The sequence below is a fragment of the Euleptes europaea genome, chromosome 20 (assembly GCF_029931775.1).
Source record: "Euleptes europaea isolate rEulEur1 chromosome 20, rEulEur1.hap1, whole genome shotgun sequence".
NCBI classification, from domain to species: Eukaryota; Metazoa; Chordata; class Lepidosauria; order Squamata; family Sphaerodactylidae; genus Euleptes; species Euleptes europaea.
The window spans coordinates 1,578,944-1,601,700 of NC_079331.1; the positions used below are offsets into that span (position 1 = coordinate 1,578,944).

General features: G+C 46.6%; 1 protein-coding gene across 1 annotated transcript in view; it reads left to right on the forward strand.

Annotated features, from left to right (window-relative positions):
* Window positions 1–2,570: 2,570 nt before the first annotated feature.
* RORA (RAR related orphan receptor A) overlaps window positions 2,571–22,757 on the forward strand; it is a 240,889-nt gene continuing 220,702 nt past the window's right edge. The window contains exon 1 of the mRNA XM_056866028.1: window positions 2,571–2,673. Coding sequence (XP_056722006.1) covers window positions 2,571–2,673 — 103 coding nt within the window. The remainder of the gene's footprint in view (window positions 2,674–22,757) is intronic.

Genomic DNA, 22,757 nt, shown 5'->3' on the forward strand with positions numbered 1-22,757 from the left:
GTCCCAGAGAGTTATTTCAGTGGGCCATTTGTGCAGGGTATGCATCGCAGCTGACTGAATAAGTCTTAATGCAGTAGGAAGGCCATTAGAGATATTGAGATGGGTACTCAAGGAAAAAGAGAACCTCTTTCAGAGGGTCATGGGACTAGATGGCTTTTAGGTGCAGCTTCACTTCTTAAGGCCCTGCTACAGACATGTTATATTTTGAGCATCACCAAGGCCGTATTCTTGTGGCCTTTGACAGAGAACATTGGAGAATTCTAGTTGCAAAAACGAACAGTGTCAAACCCAACGCGCTTTTTTACATGCCTTCATAAATATGGTCCAAGTTTCACAACTGTTCTATGTGTTCTTCACAAGGTGTTAGCGAAATAATGTCAGAAGTGAAAATTAGGTTATAACTGGAGGGAAGATATCAGGGAAGGAAAGAAGCATAAAGAATGCAGGACTTCGAGGCTGGATACTCATGTTACCCTGGTGATGTAGGAACATCCGCAGCATTGCCCTTTCCTGGACTGTAGAACCTGTGTCGGTGTTCCCTCGGCTTTTTGAGGGTTGATTCAGAAGGGTCTTCTTCTCAGTCCAGGGCTTCAAGGGAAAATAGAGCTGCTGCAGCTGCTACCCCACCAAACTAACCATAATAGTAGCCTTAGTTCTGCATGGGAAGAGAGGCAGAGCAACCATCAAATTCCCAGGGTGTGTGGAAAGTTCTAAGCATCAGCGCCACATGAACTAAACCCAACAGTATAATTAATTTGAACCAGGTTGCGCCAAATAGTCAAGCATTTTGTTGGTTGCAAGAAAAGAACAGAAAAGGGTAAAGGTAATGATTTCAGAAGGAGGAGGGAATATTTCCCAGAAATCCTCTTAAAGCTTGGAATATTTACCTCCCCCCACACGCAGATGCCTGTCTGCTGCTATGTACTCTGCTCTTCTGTCTGATCACTTGCTGTTTCAGTGCCATTTTAGACTTGGGTGATTACTATGTGATCCATGATTGGTAGGCTTGCCAACCCCCAGGTACTAGCTGGAGATCTCCCGCTATTACAACTGATCTCCTGCCGATAGAGATCAGTTCCCCTGGAGAAAATGGCCGTTGGACTCTATGGCATTGAAGTCCCTCCCCTCCCCAAGCCCCACCCTCCTCAGGCTCCACCCAAAAAAACTCCCACCGGTGGCGAAGAGGGACCTGGCAACCCTAATGATTGGTTGGGAACAGGATGACGGCACGACATATAGCCAGTCGGTGCTGTGCTCGTATCCATGTGGGTCAGCGAAGTGGCACTGTTTCTGCCCTCATGGGACACAGTGACCAAAAGGTCACTGAAAGGCAGGGGGCACTTTTGCTGGTGCTGAAAACATTCTCGAAACACATCTCTTCCTTTGACTGAACCCTCATCGGGACCTGCGAACAGTGAGCAACCAGGGGACGAAGATGCATAATTAGCAATTGTTGGGTCTGTCATCTAACATCAACTGTTGGAAACATTAAAGACATCTACAGCCAATGCCGTGACAAGAAGGACTTCACAGACATTCGCTGCACCAGGGATGTCTCCTCACCAGTCTGTTCTCTGATCCTGTTATCTGCGGCAGCGAGGGGACAGATGTGCAGGTGTTCAACACCATCTCTTCTCTGTACTGTCTTTCCCCCTGAGCTTTCTGTTTAACTCAAAAGCCAGCATTTAGTGCTTTGTCTTCCTCTTCTCTTTTAAGGCTCCACTACCCCAGGATCTTTCGTCCCCCCCTCCCCCCAAAAAAACACTCCTTAGCTAGCAAGTGCTTAACACAGCCTTAAAGGGGTTTCAATCTAGCAAGTGTGGTGTAGTGGTTAAGAGTGGTGGTTTGGAGCGGTGGAGTCTGATCTGGAGAACTGGGTTTGATTCCCCTCTCCTCCACATGAGCGGCAGAGGTTAATCTGGTGAACTGGATTTGTTTCCCCGCTCCTACACAAGAAGCCAGCTGGGTGACCTTGGGCCAGTCACAGTTCCCTCCGAACTCTCTCAGCCCCACCTACCTCACAGGGTGTCTGTTGTGGGAAGGGGAAGGGAAGGCGATTGTAAGTCGGTTTGATTCTGCCTTAAGTGGTAGAGAAAGTCGGCATATAAAAACCAACTCTTCTTCTACCCTTTAAGAGGTCTAATTCAGGGTCTGAATGATTGCATCAACACTGTGCTGGATTATAGCAGTCTTCAACCTTTCTGGACCCTCGATCCCCAGAGCATGGGACCCATTATGTTGCAATCTTGTGACAGGAAGACACGCAACATCAATTTCATGTGACGGGAAGAAAAGGAAGCAGAATTATGACCTGACAAGCGTCAAGGCGTGGAACGGACCAAGAGAGCTTGGGACAGGAAGTGCACCGGAAAGGCATATCTTAATAACGAACAAGCCAATTGTTGGAGCCATGGAAGAGCCTACCGCTAAGTGACCTCTCCTTGCTGCCTTGCTACATCCAGAGAAAGGTGGGAGGAAAGCTCTTTAGGGAGCAGGCCCTTCCAAAAGGCTGCAAGAAAAGAAAAGAAAGACAGCTCTGTAGGAACTTGCAGCTCATCACTTTGGGCACCATGGACCAACCTGTGTGGTTGAAGACCATATTTGAGTACATCTGTGTGGTGGTGGAGGAAAGTGCCATCAAGTTGCGACCGGTTTATAGCAAGAGTTTCCAAGGCAAGAGACATTCAGAGGTGGCTGGCCATTGCCCGCCTCTGTATATCAACCCTGGTATTCCTTGGTGGTCTCCCATCCAAGGACTAAACAAGGCTGCTTAAGCTTCTGAGATCTGACGAGGCTCGGATAGCCCCGACCATCCAGGTCAGGGCACACACACTGTAATTTCTCCCTTTGGGAGTTCAGTGCTCCATTATCCTGGGACGACCTCACGTTCCCTGAATTGGGTTGGCGCTCAGGGTCGGCTGGATGACTGCTAGGGGGTTGGTCTGTTGACCGGTCAAAGGGGATTTTCTTCCACTGTCCTGGGTGTTATCGCTCCTGCTGTTAACCAGTCTGAATCGGGTAGGACCCATTCTGCTGAGCTGAGAGGAAGCCCAGGAAAGTACGTTGTGGTTGCCTAGCAACTTCAACTTGCTCTCCCTCTTTCCTCCTTCCGTGTGCCATGTAAGTATGCACCGATGAGGGTAAAACGAAACACAAAAACCTACTGGGCTTGATTGGACAATGCTTTGAAGATATTGCATAGCCAAGTTTTGTATGCTGCGTTTTCTTTTTCTTTTTTCTTTAAGTAAAATAATTTGTTGAATTCTTCCGTTCTGGGCTTAGTGGACTGGTTTGGGCATTTTCCTAAGCAAGTAGAACAAAGGAGGAAGTGTTATAATTTGTGTATCTGTTTCCCCCTTTGTTGCGGGAGACAGTTTTGGGGTATCCTTGCTTCTGGGTTTTTTTACTGTGGTATCTAATGAAGGACATAGTTAACCACAAGGCTAAATGAGGGCAGGTTCAGATTTGTGTCTTGATGACTGACATGACAATTGATAATTCACAATGGGTAGCCGTGTTAGTCTGTCTGCAGTAGTAGAAAAGGGCAAGAGTCCAGTAGCACCTTAAAGACTAACAAAAATATTTTCTGGTAGGGTATGAGCTTTCGTGAGCCACAGCTCACTTCTTCAGACAGCTAGAAATGACAATTGATGTATCCCCAGTGGCATCTCCACTTAAAGGGACGAGGCAAGTAGGTGATGTGAAAGACCTCAGCGTGAGACCCTGGAGAGCCGCTGCCAGTATGAGTAGACAATACTGACTTGGATGGACCAAGGGTCTGATTCAGTATAAGGCAGCTTCATGTGTTCATGGAATGGGTGGTGTGATCGGATCATTTCTAACCTTGGTTTACATGGGTCTCCTTGTGCATAAGCTTTCTCGCTCACATGCACAAAAGTGGTATTAAATTAATTGTGGCAATTGCTTTGGTTTGGGGTTGTGTGTGTGTGTGTGTTTTTTTTTTTTAAGTAAGATGGAAAACCTGTGGTTTCAACTCCTCTCACTTCAGTACTGCTTCCAGCAAGATCACCTAAGCAGATGTGGCCGTCAGCTGCCGGGAGACAATATGAAAACTCTTGGTGAATGGCAGGAGTACATTAGTACTCTTGTAGCAATTACCCGCCGCAGTGTCTTTCACTTTGTAATTTGATCTAATAATTTTCAATAGTGTTCTCAAGCAACCTGCTAGGGCAGTGGTGAATTCTAAGGGACTGATGTGCGGTGAGAAATGGCAGCAGGGCTGGAATTATAGCAGCATGACCATGCATTGGGAAACCAAGTTAGCAGCGGCTGAAGAATGGGCAGAGTGAAATGTCTACCTGGAAGGGAGAAAGCAGCATCTGGACTACAGTGCCCTTCCTTATCACGATACGTTTGGTTCAAGGTTTTGGTGTGTGTCAGTCTGTTGCTCTTATTTTGTCTGTCATATGAACACATGAAACTGCCTTATCCTGAATCAGAGCATTGGTCCATCAAAGTCAGTATTTACTCAGACTGGCAGTGGCTCTCCAGGGTCTCAGGCAGAGGTCTTTCCCATCACCTACTTGCCTAGTCCCTTTAACTGGAGATGCCGGGGATTGAACCTGGGACCTTCTGCATGCCAAGCAGAGGCTCTACCGCTGAGCCATAGCCCCTGTCTTTTTGTACAGGCCTGGAAATTAGCAGAGACCTACCCTCACAAGGTTGTTGTTGTATAAGTGGAGGGGGAACGATATGGAAAGTGGCTTTGAGTCCAAACAGGGAGAAAAGTGGGATACAAACAATAAATAAAATAATCCCAGTGTTTAAGAGGCCTCCTTGCAAGAGGGATGCTCTTGTTTTGCTCTTCTTAAGGAAATGTCTGAGTGGAGATGAGAAAAGGCAGAAAGACCATTAAAAAGACCATGGTGGCTATGATGCATTCAAATCTGGGCATTGTCTGCAAAATGCGAAGCATGAATATTCCAAGTAAGCAGGTGCCGCTGTGCCTGATCTAGGTTTTTATTCAGTGATTTGCTTACAACTCCTGCTGTGAGTATTACTTGCATCTCTACGCTCAACCTGTTATGTGGCATGGAAGATGGAATCCTCTGTATCTGTTGTCATTTTGCGTTCAAAGGAAACTTATAGTTAGGGCTGCCAATCTCCAGGTGGGACCTGGAGATCTTCCGGAATGACAACTAATCTCAGTTCCCCTGGAGAACATTCCGGCTTTGGAGGGTGGACTCTATGGCATGATACCCTGCTCAGGTCCCTCCCCAGACTCCATCCCACAAACCTCTAGGATTTTCCCAACCTGGAGTTGTCAGTGCTATTTACAGTTCACATGGCTATGCAAAAGAAATCTTGAAAATGTCTGTCTACAATGATATACCTGAAGGCAGAGAGGATCTTGGCAGACTTGCGGTGGGCATCTGGTTCTTCATGGCGACATCTGTGACAACTTGAAACATGAAATCGGAATATGTTCTGCAAAGCAGACATGTATGTGAACGTTCTGTTAATTCTGCTGATTTTGGCCATGGAGGTTCGGGCTTTCGCTATGCAGCTTTTTTGCTTTCTTGGGCAAAGAATTGCTCCTTGGAATTTCTTATGCAGTTTCTCACAATATGTGTTGCTTCTCTGCAGTCGATTTGTTGTGTGGCAAGGAAGATAGAATTGTTCAGATCTTTAGGAAAACAAGGTTTTCAAGATTATTTCCCCCACAGCTGCAAGGACTAGAAACTTTGAAACAATTTAAAAAAAAAAGATTCCTAGGGTTTTTTCTTTCTTTTAGTCCAAATGGCAGACAGAATGACAGAGATACAGCATAAGACCTTGTCCATCTTTGGACTCAGTTTCCCTTTTTTGTGCAGCCTTCAAATGTTTGATGTAAGAACATAAGAAAAGCCCTGCTGGGTCAGACCAAGGTCCATCAAGTCCAGCAGTCTGTTCACACAGCAGCCAACCAGGTGCCTCTAGGAAGCCCACAAACAAGACGGCTGCAGCAGCATTGTCCTGCCTGTGCTCCACAGCACCTAATATAATAGGGATGCTCCTCTGATCCTGGAGAGAATAGGTGTGCATCATGACTAGTATTCATTTTGACAAGTAGCCATGGGTAGCCCCATCCTCCATAAGAACGTAAGAAAAGCCCTGCTGGGTCAGACCAAGGCCCATCAAGTCCAGTAGTCTGTTCACACGTTGGCCAACCAGGTGCCTCTAGAAAGCCCCCAAACAAGACGACTGCAGCAGCTCCACCCTGCCTGTGTTCCCCAGCACCTAAGATAATAGGCATGCTCCTCTGAACCTGGAGAGAATAAGTATGAGTGGTAGGCCCTTTCCACAAGGCCAGTTTTGGATCCAATGAAAAGCTCTTGCTTGTGGTAAGAAGGGGGAAGATCTACAATACGCTCACACCCTGCCCTTAAACCATTTTTCCTGGTGTTTAGAGTTGCCAGCCTCCAGGTGAGGCCTTGGAGATCTCCCAGAATAACAGCTGCTGTCCAGGCAAAAGAGATCAGTTCCCTTGGAGAAAACAGCTGCTTTGGAGGCTGGACTCTATGCCATTAGACCCAGATGAGGTTCACCCCCCCCCCAAATCTCTAGGAATTTCCCAAGAGTTGGCAACCATCCTGGGATTTTGTCCTCACATTTTCCAATGTCACAGTCTTAAGCAGTAGGAACTTAGCTAATTCTGTGCCCAGTTGTGGATTCCTCCAGTTTCCAGCACTCCCATGGAAATGTGCTCTGAATATATTTTCTAAAAATACAATTAACAATATTTCCATTTTCTGTAGGCTAGTTGTAGTAGATTGGGTGGATCTACTGTGTTGACGGTGGACTAAATTGTTGTCCTTGATTGCCGCGTCCCACCCTGATGGTGCAAATTGTTCATATCTGCAGTTTACCTGACCCTCCCCTCTCCCCCGTACCCTCCTCTCATTTTGTTCCTTAAATGTCTGACTCCCTGTTCATGAACAAGAAGCTGGGTGTTTTTTTTTCCAGCACGAGCTGAACTTCTTGATAGCGTAACGAATTTTAGCTTAGCTTGCTACTATTCTAATGAGTTTCCTTCTGGCTAGATAAAAAAAAAAATTAAGCTGCAGCCTTGCTGGAGAGGATTCCTGCATGCGGATTTGACAAGTAAGTTTAGCCGATTGTTAAAAAGCAGGCTATGATTATGGGCTGGCAGCCTGCGCTACCCGTTCTGAATTTTAAAGAAGCAGGATCTTAATGCTTATTGGCAAAACAATCCCGGCCCAAAACAATATTTTAGAGGACAGGAGATGGCCTCTGTGGAAGGGAACACAGGCTAGGCCCTGTATTTTTTAGCCCAGGGGACTCAGGTGTGTGTGTGTGTCGTCTGGCTTGCTTTGAATCCCTCGAGATAAATGCATCTCCTGTTCTTGCTCTTCTGCGAACAGATAATGGATTCTCACTGAAATGCTCAGGTCTCTGCCTGAATCGGATCCCAGAAATCCTCCTCAAAGCTCTTGTTTTGCAATTTTAAAAACAAGGTTGTTGTTCTTTTACTACAATGGCGTTCAACCCTTGGCTTATGACCCAGGGGGCTTACAGACTGCCCCCTCTCTTGCTGGGTCTTGAGCTTTTGTCCAGCAACCTGGTTTTTGCGACACTTCTTGGAAGGGCCTGCTGCTCATGTGAATGCAGGGAGAGCTTGGATACTCTACCTCAGGGAGATGAAGCTGGATTTGGGCATGACAGCAAATTGGAAACTGGAGGGAGGTGTGGTCATCATCTGGGACTGGGTCCCTGCTCAATGGAAAGGCTGGTAAAAGGTAAAGGTAGTTCCCCTGTGCAAGCACCGGGTCATTCCTGACCCATGGGGTGACGTCACTTCCCGACGTTTACTAGGCAGACTTTGTTTACGGGGTGGTTTGCCAGTGCCTTCCCCAGTCATCTTCCCTTTACCCCCAGCAAGCTGGGTACTCATTTCACCAACCTCGGAAGGATGGAAGACTGAGTCATCCTTGAGCCAGCTACCTGAAACTCATAGGACAGATTTAAACCATGGTTTCTTGGCGCCCTGAAGCAGTGTCATTTCCCCAAGTAGGGTTTCTTCAAAAGCGTTCTGTTCAAAGACCTGATCAATGTCAAGCACACAGCGCTGACTTCTGCAATATCTTGGCAAGCAGCAGAATGGATCCCACAGCTGGTTGGTTATGGTTTTAAATGGCCAAATAAGATTTGTGTGTTGGCTGCTTTTCATACAGTTAGCAGAACCGAGTGGTGAAGTCCCCTTGGAATGTAGCATTTCAGGATGCAGGTGGAGAGGTTGTATATTTGCTTGCCCTATGAAGAGCATCCCCCCACAAAGTCCTCCTATGTAGAGCCCACGGAAATTTGCAGAAGCTGGTCAAGAGTGTGGTAGCCAATTGATGGAGCCCAGTAGATCAGATCTGTCCTCCTCTCACTCTGGCACCCCAACCCCCCTGAGTGACCTGTGATAACTTTTACTTCTAGGCCGTGAGAAATCAATTAAATTCTCCCTTGAGCCTCCAAGTATCCACCAGCACAGGAGACTGCCTGTTGCATCTCTGCATGCTTCATTTGCCCCTTTCCAAGAAACCTCCATTAAGGCTGTATCGTTCTGGTGTGTGTCTGCTTCTGATTCATTTGGCGCCTTCAGAGTCACTCTGGATGTAGAGATGCATGGAAATAGCCCTCTTTGGAAAGAGGCTGCCTGTCAAATCTCTGTATGAGTCTTTGTGCTGGGTTTGCATCATTCTAAGCAATTTGCAAGATCTGAGCAAGGCTGTCAAAGATAGGACATTTTGGAGGACTTTGATTCATAGGGTCGCCATGAGCGACTGGACGGCACTGAACACACACAATCAGAAATTCTGCTTAGATTAGTAATTTCTGCAGAAACAGAATGGATAGGCTTCTTTTGGGACTGCTAATCCTTTCTTTTGTACATCTTAGCAATAAACCAGCCTGGATGTGTGTGTGCATTTCTGTGTGACTGATCCAAGGAAGAAAAAGTGTGCCTTGGCTATCTGAAATTTTGGAAACGGATATAATCCCCTTAGTATTTTTTTGGGGAGGGAAACTGTAGTTTTTAATTCAATGATGATCTAATTAGAGGTCCAGAGAACGGTTTAATTCTTCTCTGTGTTGACTTCCCTGTGAGAGGTTCTGGCAGATGGATGATGCAAAGGGAGTTTACCTTCAGCTCAGCTGCATTAGACTGACAGCTTATTGTACTCAATTGGATAAGGAAACCGTCAGAAGGAGAGAGAGAGAGACATGGAGCCGATGCAGATAACAGTGCATGCCGTCGAAACTGTGATCCTTAAAATGAGCCGAAACTAGGGGACGGCTTCCATTCAGCTGGTTACAAGGCAGACAGCGAGGTGCTCAAAAGCTGGAAACGTTTCGCTGCTTTTTAAAATATGTTTGTTTACAAATGTACAAGGTGAGCAGGAGGAGAGCAGGCAATCCTCTAGCCAGGCAGCATTGATCTTTAAAGCGTTGCCTCCACAACTGACAGTATTCCCCCAAGGTTGCTGTTTGCCAGTCAGCTGCAAAATGCTGCCAAACAGATTCCCTTAGACCATGAACACATGAAGCTGCCGTATGCTGAATCAGACCCTCAGTCCCAGTCCATCAAGGTCAGTATTGTCTACTCAGACTGGCAACGGCTCTCCGGGCTCTCAGGCAGAGGTCTTTCACATCATCTGCTACCTGATCCTGTTAACTGGCGATGCCGGGGATTGAACCTGGGACCTACTGCTTGCCAAGCAGATGCTCTACCACTGAGCCATGGCCCCTCCCCAAGCAGAGCTGTCTAGTCTGCATGCAAAGCAGAGCCTCTGCTTTGCATGCAGAAGGTCCCAGGTTCAATCCCTGGCATCTCCAGACTAGGCAAGTCAGTGATGTGAAAGACCCCTGCCTGAGACCCTGGAGAGCCGCTGCCAGTCTGAGTAGACAATACTGACTTCGATCGACCAAGGGTCTGATTCAGTATAAGGCAGCTTCATCTGTTCATGTGTTCAAAGCAAAACTTTAGCGCTGGGTTTGGCCCTCTGACACACAAGGGCCTCTCTATCAATTGCCTTAATGCAAGTTCACCCCGTAATTCTGCAAGGCCCATCTATGAAATCAGCATGTGAATGAGTCCTGTGGAATTTTAGGCTTGATGCCATTAATAATAATCAGCTCTCTGGAGCGTCTGTTCATGTTAATATTATCTTCATAGAATCATCATAGAATCATAGAGTTGGAAAGGACCACCAGGGTCATCTAGCCCAACCCCCTGCACAATGCAGGAAATTCACAACTACTTCCCCTCCCACCCCCAGTGACCCCTACTCCATGCCCAGAAGATGGCCAAGATGCCCTCCCTCTCACCATCTGCCTAAGGTCATAGAATCAGCATTGCTGACAGATGGCCATCTAGCCTCTGCTTGAAAACCTCCAGGGAAGGAGAGCTTACCACCTGAGGAAGCCTTTTCCACCGAGGAACCGCTGTAACAAGTTTAGTTTGACTCTAAATGTCAATAGTGGGAGGGAAGCAAAGAGCGCAATGCCATTCATGTGCACAAATGCAATTTGCAGGCAGCTCTGCTTTCTTATTGCATTTTGGTGTTGGAAAGTTAGGATGGGTATGGGAAGCCCCCCTTTTGTGCACCTCCAAGCAGCATTGCCTCAACCTGGGATTGGAACCTGAAAGGGGATGATGCAGAAGATTGCAGCCCTTGCGATGATAGGGCTTTCAGGGGCGGAGAAAAGACTTTCCGCTTTGGCTTACCACTGACAAGCGAATCCTGGCCAGCATGAAAAGCTGCACCCAAGAAAAAGTTTACAGCTACGTATTCTTGCATTTAAACCATTCTTTTCTGAGGATTTTGGGAAAGTCAGCATACATTGCTGGGCTGGAAATGGTAGCAGCTGTGCCATGCAGCTGCTCAGTTCAAAGACCCAAGAAACCCCCCCCAGATGGGCCCAAATTATAGAGCACCCGGGGACAGTGGATGAAACCGTGTGAAAGGGAAAGTGTAAGGGCACACTCTGCCCCTCTGCTTGAGTCCCGTTAACACGCAGTTTCGCAGGGGCTTCATTATTACAGCGCAATGTGAAACGTAGCAACTGGTGTGATGTAACTCAACCCTGAGTATACAGTTGTCACTCAGGGTAAATTTAACTCCGCAGGTTTCAGAGAAGAGGTCTCTTGCCAACTAAGTGTCCGGAGAAAGTGATCGGAGATTTAAAGGCACCTGGTTCCCATTTCCGTCCCTTCCAAGAGAAAAGACTTTCCACTTTGGCTTACCACTGTTAGAGCGGTTCCTCAGTGGAACAGGCTTCCTCGGGAGGTGGTGAGCTCTTCTTCCCTGGAGGTTTTCAAGCAGAGGCTAGATGGCCATCTGTCAGCAGTGCTGATTCTATGACCTTAGGCAGTTCATGAGAGGGAAGGGCATCTTGGCCAACTTCTGGGCATGGAGTAGGGGTCACTGGATATGTGTGTTGGGGGAGGTAGTTGTGAATTTCCTGCGTTGTGGTGGGGGTTGGACTAGATGACCCTGTTGGTTCCTTCCAACTCTGTGATTCTAACACAAACAGCTCCTGGCACCATCCGTTGATGTGCAGGGAGGCGTATTTGCATGAGGATGCATCTCTAAGTTTGTGCGGTAAAGAAGTCCCTTGCACACACAGAAAGAAGCGTAGAGGCCTGGGCTCTCCTGGGTTGACAGCGGTCATTTTGTATATCGTGTGTCTTGTCCTTAACATGTTCTGGCTCAGCTTTCTGAACCCTGCTGTGAAAAGTGTCCAAGTCGGCAGGTTTGGGTCTCTCTCTGACTGCTTACTTTTCAGTTTTCCATGTGTGAGGATTTGGACAGGGCTGTGTTACCCAAGGTGTCTGGGTGTGGGGGGGTGTTCGGTGAGCGTGTTGGAAACCGGTTTTTCACAAGTGCGTAAATTGAGCCGGGGGCACGGGGGGGCAGGCAGGTGCTCTAACAACAGGCAGGGCCAACCAAAGCAGCTCCAATTCCTTCAAAAACTAGCCATGTCCTGGAGCCAGTGTGGTGTAGTGGTTAAGAGCGGTGGTTTGGAGTGGTGGAGTCTGATCTGGAGTACCGGGTTTGATTCCCCACTCCTCCACATGAGCGGCGGAGGCTAATCTGGTGAACCGGGTTGGTTTCCCTCTCTCCTCTACACGAAGCCAGCTGGGTGACCTTGGGCAAGTCACATTCTCTCAGCCCCACCCACCTCACAGGGTGTCTGTTGTGGGGAGGGGAAGGGTAGGTGATTGTAAGCCGGTTTGAGTCTCCCTTAAGTGGTACAGAAAGTCGGCATATAAAAACCAACTCCTCCTCTTCTTCTTAAAGATCGCTCTTAAAGATCACTCCTGAGACTTACGTTTCATTTGCCACCTGCATTCAAAACTGCCTCACTTTTTCTGTCCTCCACCCAGTGAGATGCAGGCTATCACCAGCTTGTAGCGACCAGACGCCAAAAGCCATCCCTGCTCCTTTTGGCGCTTGTCTTCCAGCTCTTGGTGCCCACTGAGGAATCCTCTTTTGCTATGAATTTAGCAACAACCCAGAAGGGAAAAAGAAAAGTTATCTCCGTAACAAGCATGTGGCCATGTCCCACGGAGCGCCGCAGAAGCCGCAGAAGACCTAGACCCGGCGAAAGTTTATGTTTGTTTTGGATTTTGTTCTGTTTATGCTGAAGTGTGGGAGGAAGCAGGCCGTTGGTAAAATGTAGTGAGGTCTTTCCAGGCATCCTTTGGCTGCAGTCCAGAGCACAGTTAAACATGGGGCAACCCCGTGGAGATTAATGGGGCTTAAACATGCTTAACTGTGCACTGCATTAAGGCCAGGTTCTTTAAACTCTTCCCCCCCCCCCCACGATCGTTCTCTTGATAACATTAATAGCTCTGGAATATATGCATCGAATAAGAGAACAATTCGCTCTGTAATTTGTGTGTGTGTGTGTGTGTGTAGGGGGGAGAATATACAACTGTAGAATTTCACATGCTTAATACCGGTAGGTTTCAGAGAGTAGCCATGTTGGTCTACGGTAGAACAGTTAGATGCGAGTTCAAGAGCTTAAAGACCAACAAGAATTTTCGGGTATGAGCTGTCGAGAGTCAAAGCTCCCTTCGACAGATAATGGGATATATTATTCGTCAGATAATGGGATACTCAGAGGTGTCCTTTCTTACTTCTATCCTGACTGGGGTATAAGCGACTCAGGGATCTCCATTCTTACTTTCAGAGGGTAGCCATTTTGGTCTGCCGTAAAACTGCTGGATTGGAGTCCAATAGCGCAAACCCAACAAGATTTTGGGGGTATGAGCTTTCGAGAGTCAAAGCTCCCTTCAACAGATATGTATCCCTTCATCTCTGTGTGTGTGTGTTAAGTGCCTTCAAATCGCTTCCGACTCACGGTGACCCTATGAATGAAAGTCCTCCAAAATGTCCTATCTGTGACAGCCTTGCTCAGATCTTGCAAACTGAAGGCTGTGGCTTCCCTTATTGAGTCAATCCATCTCTTGTTGGGTCTTCCTCTTTTCCTGCTGCCCTCAACTTTTCCTAGCAATACTTCATATCTGACAAAGGGACTTTTGGCTCTCAAAGCGCATACCCTCCAAATCTTGTTTGTCTGTAGAGTCCTACTGGACTCAAGTCTAGCTGTTAATGTCAGTAGTTATGCTTCAATTGGGAATTCCATTTGAGTAGACTTTTAAAGGGGTGTGGAATGGTGTAGAATAGCCCGATCTTGTCAGATCTCGGAAGCTAAGCTGGGTCGGTACTTGGATGGGAGACCACCAAGGATAACTTGGCCCGCTGTGACATTCTTCTCCTTCTCTTGTTAGGCAACATGCTTGCATATCAGTAGGGTTGCCAACCTCCAGGTACTGGGGAGAAAAACGGCACCTCTGTACTTGTACCAAAAGGTTTAGAAAAACAGTACAGGAAACTGTATATACACAAAGTGCAAATATTTATAAGCTACTGAGGTGAAACATAGACCATATACGTGACATATATACAACACAATTATATACAATATGTACAGTTCACACAAAAAATGTAGAGAAATTTCCAAAGGTCTCAGCTGAGTACCACAAATATATAGAGGAAGTTCCAAAGGTCTCAACTGAGTACCAAATGAATGCTAATATTGTAATCCTTGTGTAAAGTTCATATAGAGCCACAATCATCGATGGATACGGCCGTTTCAGATCCACAGCAGTGGAAATCTTTCTTCAGTCCTTAATACAAAAGTGCTGTTACATAGTCATCATTCCTTCCCACACAGGGTAAGTATGAGCAATCAGAAGTCAGTAAAGTACATCACATAGTGCAGCTAATCATTTGGTACTCAGTTGAGACCTTTGGAACTTCCTCTATATATTTGTGGTACTCAGCTGAGACCTTTGGAAATTTCTCTACATTTTTTGTGTGAACTGTACATATTGTATATAATTGTGTTGTATATATGTCACGTATATGGTCTATGTTTCACCTCAGTAGCTTATAAATATTTGCACTTTGTGTATATACAGTTTCCTGTACTGTTTTTCTAAACCTCCAGGTACTAGCTGGAGATCTCCTGCGATTACAACGGATCTCCAGTCAGAAGAGAACAGTTCACCTGGAGATAGGGTTGCCAACCTCTAGGCACTAGCTGGAGATCTCCCCCTATTACAACTGATTGCCAGCTGATAGAGATCAGTTCACCTGGAGAAAATGGCCACTTTGGCAATTCGACACTATGGCATTGAAGTCCCTCCCCTCCCCAAACCCCGCACTCCTCAGGATCCGCCCCCCAAAAAATCTCCCGTTGGTGGCAAAGAGGGACCTGGCAACCCTACATATCAGAATGATGGTTAAGAAACTATTTCAGAAGACAAGATCTGAGCGTTTCTCTTCATCCAAAGTGTTGTTTGTGTCCACCAACTTGATAAATTGGACTTAATTAAATGAGGTTCACTCAGCTCACAGAAGACTCATCTGCAGGGCCCTTTTGTTCCCCACTGGGAAATTATTTACACCAGGACTCAGGAGGGTAGTGTGGTTGGGGTTTGCATTAAAGGATTCTGTCAGAATAATGTGCGTGTGTTTTTTATCTTAGAGACTGATAATGAATGCACCACCTTCTAGAGCATGGGGATCAACTAACCCCTTTAGTTAATGATGCCAGAGTTTCAGTAAGACCAGCTTCTACTTTCCATAGCTATTAATGTGCTGGACTTACACATACACATTTACAATGTTTATAATGGTAAAAAGAAGCTCTCCATTTCAGGCAGGAGATTTAGGGGTACTAGCAAAGTACCGCCATTCTCCTGTTATTTATTCTTATCTGACAAAGGAAGCTTTGGCCATTTATGCACGGGAGGTTTTGCCTTGGATTTGCCGCTCTCTAGACGCACATTTTCCCCATCCGAATTCTCAAAACTCAAAAATAAGCCCCCATGCAGAGTTCTGAGAATTCAGATGGGGAAAATGTGCATCTAGAGAGTGGCAAATCCAAGGCAAAACCTCCCGCGCATAAATGACCTTTGACTCTTGAAAGCCCATACCCTCAAAATCTTTTTGGTCTCTAAGGTGCTACTGGACTCGACTCTAGCTTACTTATTCTTATGTTTCCATCATTTGGAATATGTGGCTCCTGGCCCAAAATGTGATGGGGATTTAGAATTCAGTCACATCTTATGCCTCCTCGGCTTTGATTGCATCTCTGTTGTTGGTGTCCATAGATGAGGCCGTCGGAGGTTGGATTCCCATGGCATATCTCTATGTGTTCATTTGCATCCTCAAGTCCTGAAGAGGAAAGTGCTTGAATGCCTGTTTTGGGCAACATCATGGGAAGGCCTCAGCCTCTGTGCCGTGCTGTTGGACCTCCAGAATTTCTGGTTGGCCACTGTGAGAGGCAGGATGCTGAACTAGATGGACCAGTGGTCTGATCCAGCGGGGCTCTTCTTATGTTCTTACGGGCATAGAGTTGCCAAGACCTTGGGCCACTGCCACCAATGTTTCCGTACCACTCCATCAGAACTCCGGAATGAATTGTAGCCCAGTTATGAAGGGTGTTTTGGGCCATGCGCAGATGGGGCTGGCTTGGCTACGCCTCTTCATTGTCCAAAGACTCCAGCAAGCTGCCGTTGGCCATGTAGCTGATGAAGGAGAGGCTGGAGACCAAGCTTCATCTTGGCTTCATCTGTCCAGAGAAATAGAAGTAGGCAGTAATGTTGCTGCCCCCTCATGCTCTGGATTGTTGGAGCACTGTGGACATTGAAGATCATTCTAGGTTGTCCTACACCTCCTGCATATTTCTGGATTAATCTGGAAGCCCCTAGAAAACGGCACATTTGGAGCTTCTTCTATAAATGCTTCTGTCCTGGCTGGAACCTGTAGTTCCAGATGAGAAGCTGCTTGAAGTCTACCACCAGGAGCCTGAAAATGGGAGAGATCTATACATGCATAAGGACTTCCTCTCAGGTCAGCTGTCCTCTGCTGGGGTGGGGATTTCCGGTGTCAACCAGGAGCCTCCTGGAGCTGCAGCCCTAAGCATCCACTTGCAACTGGATTTTACTGTGTTAAATGGCAAAATCCACTTGCAGACTGGAAGTGCATTTTCAGCATGTGTGAAAATGCCCTCAAAGTAAATCCCCCTGACATCCAGGAAGCTGTGTTCCGTGTAAATGCAGGGTCTAATCCAGTTGAAATTAAGCACTTTGCAGCCTCTCTTGATTTTGATGGGAAATATTTAATCATGTAGTTAAATCTCTTGTTTGAAACCAGGCAATACTTCAAAGGGCTTATTTTGGGTGCTGTTTGTAAGATTTAGGTGGATGGTGAGAATTTCTGCTGCCCCCTGCCCCTTGTGGCCATCTTAGTGGGGAAGAGGAGGTGTGGTTGCCCCAATCTTTTTTTATTTCCTGAGAACAAGAAGGAGGAGGTGAGAGCTGTTTCCCCTCACTTATGGAAGCTCTGGCTACATGTATAATTGAACACGGCTCTGCATCTATAATTGAACGCGTGGAGTAAACAGGGAGCTTTTTGACTTGTGCCATTGGAACGCTTCAATATAGGAAGGGGTTCTTAAAAAGCCTTCTGGTATTCAGGCAAGTGTGCTTTTGAAGTATTTATGCAAATGCGCAAGGCTTTTCTACTATGCAGCCATGTTGCAAAGATTGCCAGGCAATATTTGGTGTACGTTGTTGTCTGAAATACTTAGTACTATCACGGGCCTTTGTTCCTTCTCTGTTAAACACTGAGGACCGAAGCCACCCAGAAGGGTCTCCTGCACATGTTTTGTTGAAATAAACAGGAGCCCTGCAAGTAGGGTTGCCAGCCTCCAGGTGGTAGCTGGAGATCTCCTGGGATTGCAAGTGATCTCCAGGTGATGGAGAACAGTTCACCTGGAGGAAATGGCCACTTGAAACCAGTTGTTATAGTGGGAGATCTCCAGTTAACACCTGGAGGCTGGCAATGCTATCAACAGCAGAGTTTGCAAAGTGTAAGAGGGTATTTAACAGTAAACCCCCAGCATCTACAAACATGACAATGCCTGGCTGTTTCTTGCTAGAAAAGAGATGAGCAGGTTCCTGTGAAGAACACTGAAACATGCAGGGCAATTTTTTCTTAAATATCTTTTGCTCCTGGTTGTATATTTACCTGGCTTTTTGGAGTGACTCCTTCCTATTGCATTTTATTTTGTCTGGTTTCTCCAAGAGGCCCCAGGGCATAACTCTTCATTCTCTCTTCTTCGTTTTTATTTTCACAACAACCTGTGAAGAAGGTCAGAGAGGCCGCCAGTCTTCCCTTGTGCTTCATGATGCCTGAGAGGGGATTTGAACACCGGTCTCCTTCTTGGCTGCTACTGTCAAAACCCTCTTTCTCCCTCCCTCAGTAATGACTTTGAATGTGAAATGAATGTTCCTGGTTTGATAGTTTGCAGAGGGTAGCCATGCTGGCCTGATGTCGAAGAGCTCGATTCGAGTCCAGCAGCACCTTAGAGACTCACAAGATTTAGGGGTTTGAGCTTTCGAGAGTCAGTTAGACTTAAATCTAGCTTTTCCTGGTTTGAGTGACAGCAAATGTCTCCTGTATAGGCTAATATTGGCTTCAGCAAAATAAATCAGTTCTGACAATACAAACAGCCATCCCATCTGCAAAAACAAAACAAAACACACACCCTGAAACCCATCTTCCCTTTACTGGGATTTGGAAAAACATTGCCTGTATTTTTTCAAGTATATGTTTGCAATAATGAGGACTAGAAACCTTTTCTAGGGTTGGAGGCTGAATTCAGTGGCCATAGCCACATTCTATGGACTGACCTTAGGCCAGTCACAGCTCTCTCAGCCCAACCCACCTCACAGGGTGTCTGTTGTGGGGAGGGGAAGGGAAGGTAAGCCGGTTTGAGTCTCCCTTAAGTGGTAGAGAAAGTCAGCATATAAAAACCAACTCTTCTCCTCCTTCTTCTCCTCCTCCTTCTCCTCCTTCTTCTCCTCCTTCTTCTTCTCCTCCTCCTCCTCCTCTCCTGTGAAATCAAGGCATATTCACAGCTCTAGTATTATATCACATTGCAGGATGGGTTAGGCCGTTGCCGCTGAAATGAGGAACTCTGTTTCTAAAACTCTAATTCCCCTGAAGCCGATCCAACTGAAACGGCATCCAAGTTGTGTGTGGGTAATGGGCACATTAGCTGGATAAAATTAGAAAAGAAACTGGCTCTTTCACAGTTTAGCCAACCCTCGTGGGTAATTCTAGAATTATCCTGATAATATGTGCAGTGTTCACCCGTTGAACTTTTACCCTGAATGCACACACGGCTCAAAACAATGATCTCTCCAACCGGTGAAAGCTTTCGAGAGCGGTTGACGTTAAAGCCTTTATAATCTCTACTAATTATTAGCATTACCGGCATATTCCCTGCTCTTGATATAGCTTGTATGGGGAATATCAAGGTAATGATGATATGCAAACGGCATCATTTTGTATGCATGCGCCTTGTTTCCTAATTAAGCCAACAGCACTCTAATACTTTTCTCAGGGGTTCGTTTGCAATGTTTTGCTTCTCAGAGCTGGGCACAGGTAATGCTGGTTCTTTGCAAACCATGGTTTGCAAATTGAGAACCAGCGTTTGGGTGAGGGCACGCATGCCTTGTCTCCTCCACTTTCCAGCTTGAATTCCTTTCCCCCTTCCTTTATTGGTCTTAACTGTGGTTTTATCTTAACCACAGCTGGCCATGACATGTGTGATGGTGGAGGAAAATGCCTTCAAGTTGCAACCGACTTAGGGCAGCTCTGTAGGGTTTTCAAGGCAAGAGATGTTAAGAGGTGCTTTATTGTTGCCTGCCTCTGCATCATGACTCTGGACTTTCTTGGTGGTCTCCCATCCAAGTACTAACCAGGGGCAACCCTGCTTAGTTTCCAAGAGTTGACAAGTTCAGGCTATCCTGGGTTGTCTGGGTCAGGGCAGATGAACAGAGGTGGTTTGCCAATGCCTGCCTCTGAGTAGCAACCCTGGACTTCCTCGGTGGTCTCCCATCCAAATATTAACCAGGGCTGGACCTGCTTTACTTCCCAGGTCTGACAAAACCAGGCTAGCCTGGGCCATACAGGTAAGGGCATTTACATGTGTACCAACACAATGTTAAAACCTGGTAAACCAGAGGTGGTTTGAAGATAGCTTATGAACCATGAGGAGTGTGTATTGGCCTTCACCATGGTTTTGCATCACATGTGAACCAGTGCCATGGTAATTAGAGCCCTGGTAGAACTGAAAGCATGTTCTGAAGACCCTTTATGGTTACAGGGAGAATCCTAGTTTGAATTAACCGTGACTTGTCTTGGTACATGTCAAAAGCAAAGCCATGGTTTACAATTCTAGGGGAGGAGGCGATCTCCTTGGAGCTGAGAAGGGGTGCCATGGTTTGTGGACAGCCAAGGTTATATCTGCTTTGTATTTCAGCTCTCCACTAACCGTGTTGCAGCTGCTTTCCCCTGTTCGCTTCACTTACGTGAAGTTGGTGCAGGCAGAGGGCATTGTGTTTATTGATTCTCCCCTTCCCCTCACTGAATTGCAGCATCGATACACAGGAGCCGGATAGCTATTTTTAAAATACCTGTAATAATTTTGTATTAAAGTATAGACAAAGGACGCTGGCTGTTTTCTCCTTGATGCTGCTGCTTTTTTTTTTTTTTTGTTCTGTTTTGCGGTATGTTGTTATTGCGGTAATTTAGCTTCAATTGCTGCAATTTGGGGGGAGGGTGGGCAAACAGCCCCCCTCTCGAGCCTCTCCACAGTCTTTCCTACCTGCTTGGATACCTGATCATGTGGGGTTTTTTTTTTTATTATTTTATTGTAACGCAGCTCATTTTCGCTTCTGGCCAATTTTCCGAAAGGAAATTGGCTGTTCTCTGTATTACACGTTTTAGCCGAGTCCAAACCCACCACGCCTTCTTCTGGAATTCACTGCTGAGCGCGGCGTTCGATTTTGTCCTGGAGCCGTGAGATCGGCGATTACGCTAACTTGGGGCTGTGTGTGTGTGTGTGTTTGTGCCTTTAATTCCCTTTTCCATTCATTTTCAGGCTGCCTCCGATAAAAACAGTGCCTGGTAATAGTAGGTCAGAGAAAGGAGAGCACTTATCAGCCCCAGTGAACCTGAGAATGCCTTCCCTTGGGGTGACTCTTGGCTGCGGCGGTGCGGGCGCCTTTCCACTCCTTAGCTGCTCACTGAAGCTAAAATCCCTCGGCCTGTTGAGATGCGTGATGGTGAATTACGGCCCCCGCCGTCAGCAGCTTCTCTGGTTGAGGGGGGAAACAAAAGATGGATGCTTCCGTGTGCTGGCCTATGAAATTGAAAGTGATGGTTTTTGTCTACCGGGTCTTCTCTGAGCTGGCCTAGCCGGGAATGGAAGAGAACGGGTGGTTTCCCTCTAGCCCCTCAAGAAGACTTTGTGGCCAAGATGTCTTCTCTAATCTGGTTTCTTGAGCCTCGATTTCCGCCCCCTCCGGTCCTCTTTCTCGTGGTCTTCTGTTCCCCAGGCCCCTCCTTTTAATGGAAAGCATAGCTCTGTCTACCATTCTGTTCCCCATCAGCCCACTTGGGCGTCTGCCCGCCTGTCTGCTCCCGGAGATCGGCTGACGTGTATCAAGAGTTTTGATTAAATGTGCGGCAGCAGGTAGCAAGTGACTGATGACAGGGTGACATATTTGACTTAACGTCTTGTGTAATGCGATCTGAAGGATGTGCTTCTTTGGGTGTGTGTTTTTGTCTTAATTTATTAGCTTTTTTTCTTTCTTTTTTCGGTGGTGGTTGTGTGCATTCCTCCAGCAGACAATTGTAGGCAATTGTGCATGTGTGTGTGTGTGTGTTTTAGATTGTCTGAAATCATTAACATGTTTATTAAATAAGGGAACGCAGTCCATTATCTAGCAAATCAATTATGCAGATGTGCCAAAAAGCATAAGAAGTTTAGCATTTTAACTGTTGCTGAACCACATCCATTTTGCTGAATTATAGATGAAAAGTATGATTTGGGATTCCCCCTCCCCTGCCTTCCTTTCTTTCTGTGTGATGGGTTGGGTTTCAGACTTCTCTCTTGGAATATAACATAGCAGCAGATTAATGGGTGGAGTTTGTGTATCTGTGTGCGTGTTTGTATGCTGTGAATGCACACATGTACATAAGACCCAGGGGGGATGTTGCTGATCTGCCACAAATGAGCATGCCTGTTTGTGTACGGTCTCTACATGGAAGGTTAACAGATGGGCTGCAGAGAGCAACACAAATGTAAAGGTCTGGATGAGACGATAAACTGGCAGTGAGCTGTTTACGCATCTGCAAATGACAGTCGTCCCTGGACTCCAGGTCTTTTCACCACCACTACCCCCCATTTGCCCTCCAGAATTTTTTTTATTAATGTCTGATATTTTTTAGTAATATATGCTTCCATGCCTGATTTGTTTTTGGAAGAAAAACTGATACCTCACTGTTGTGTTTTTCTCTACTACTCTACTAAATAAAACAAATAATTGTTCACAAAGGACAAAAGGAAACACTTCTTTATGCAGCGGGTTATTAAAAAGTGGAATTTGCTGCCAGAGGATGTGGTGATGGCCATGAGCATTTAAAAGTGGGGGGGGGGGGGTAGACAGATTCATGGAGGAGAGGTCCATCAGTGGCTACTAGCCAAGGTGATGGAAGAGAACCTCCATGTTCAGAGGCAGTCAACCTCTGGATCCCAGTGCCTGGAGACAACCTCAGGGGAAGGCCTCAGCCTCTAGGCCTGTTCATTGGACCTCCGGAGGAATTGGTTGACCACTGTGTGAAACAGGATGCTGGACTAGAAGGAAGAAGAAGAGTTGGTTTTTATATGCTGGCTTCCTCTACCACTTAAGGAAGAATCAAACCGCCTCACAATCACCTTCCCCTCCCCACAACAGACCCCCTGTGAGGTAGGTGAGTCTGAGAGACCTCGAAGAGAGCTGTGACTTACCCAAGGTCACCCAGCTGGCTTCGTGCGTAGGAGTGGGGAAACAAATCCAGTTCACCAGATTAGAGTCCACCTCTCATGTGGAGGAGTTGGGGAATCAAACCCAGTTCTCCAGATTAGAGTCCACCACTCCAAACCCCCGTTCTTAACCACTACACCATGCTGGACCAGTGGTCTGTTCCACTAGGGCCCTTCTGATGTTCTTACGTTCATACGATGAAGGGTATGAGCCGTCTCTCGTTTTCCCCTGCCAGTGCAGATGTCTACTGAACCAGTGGCTACAGAGAAGTGGTTAGAAACTTTGAGCT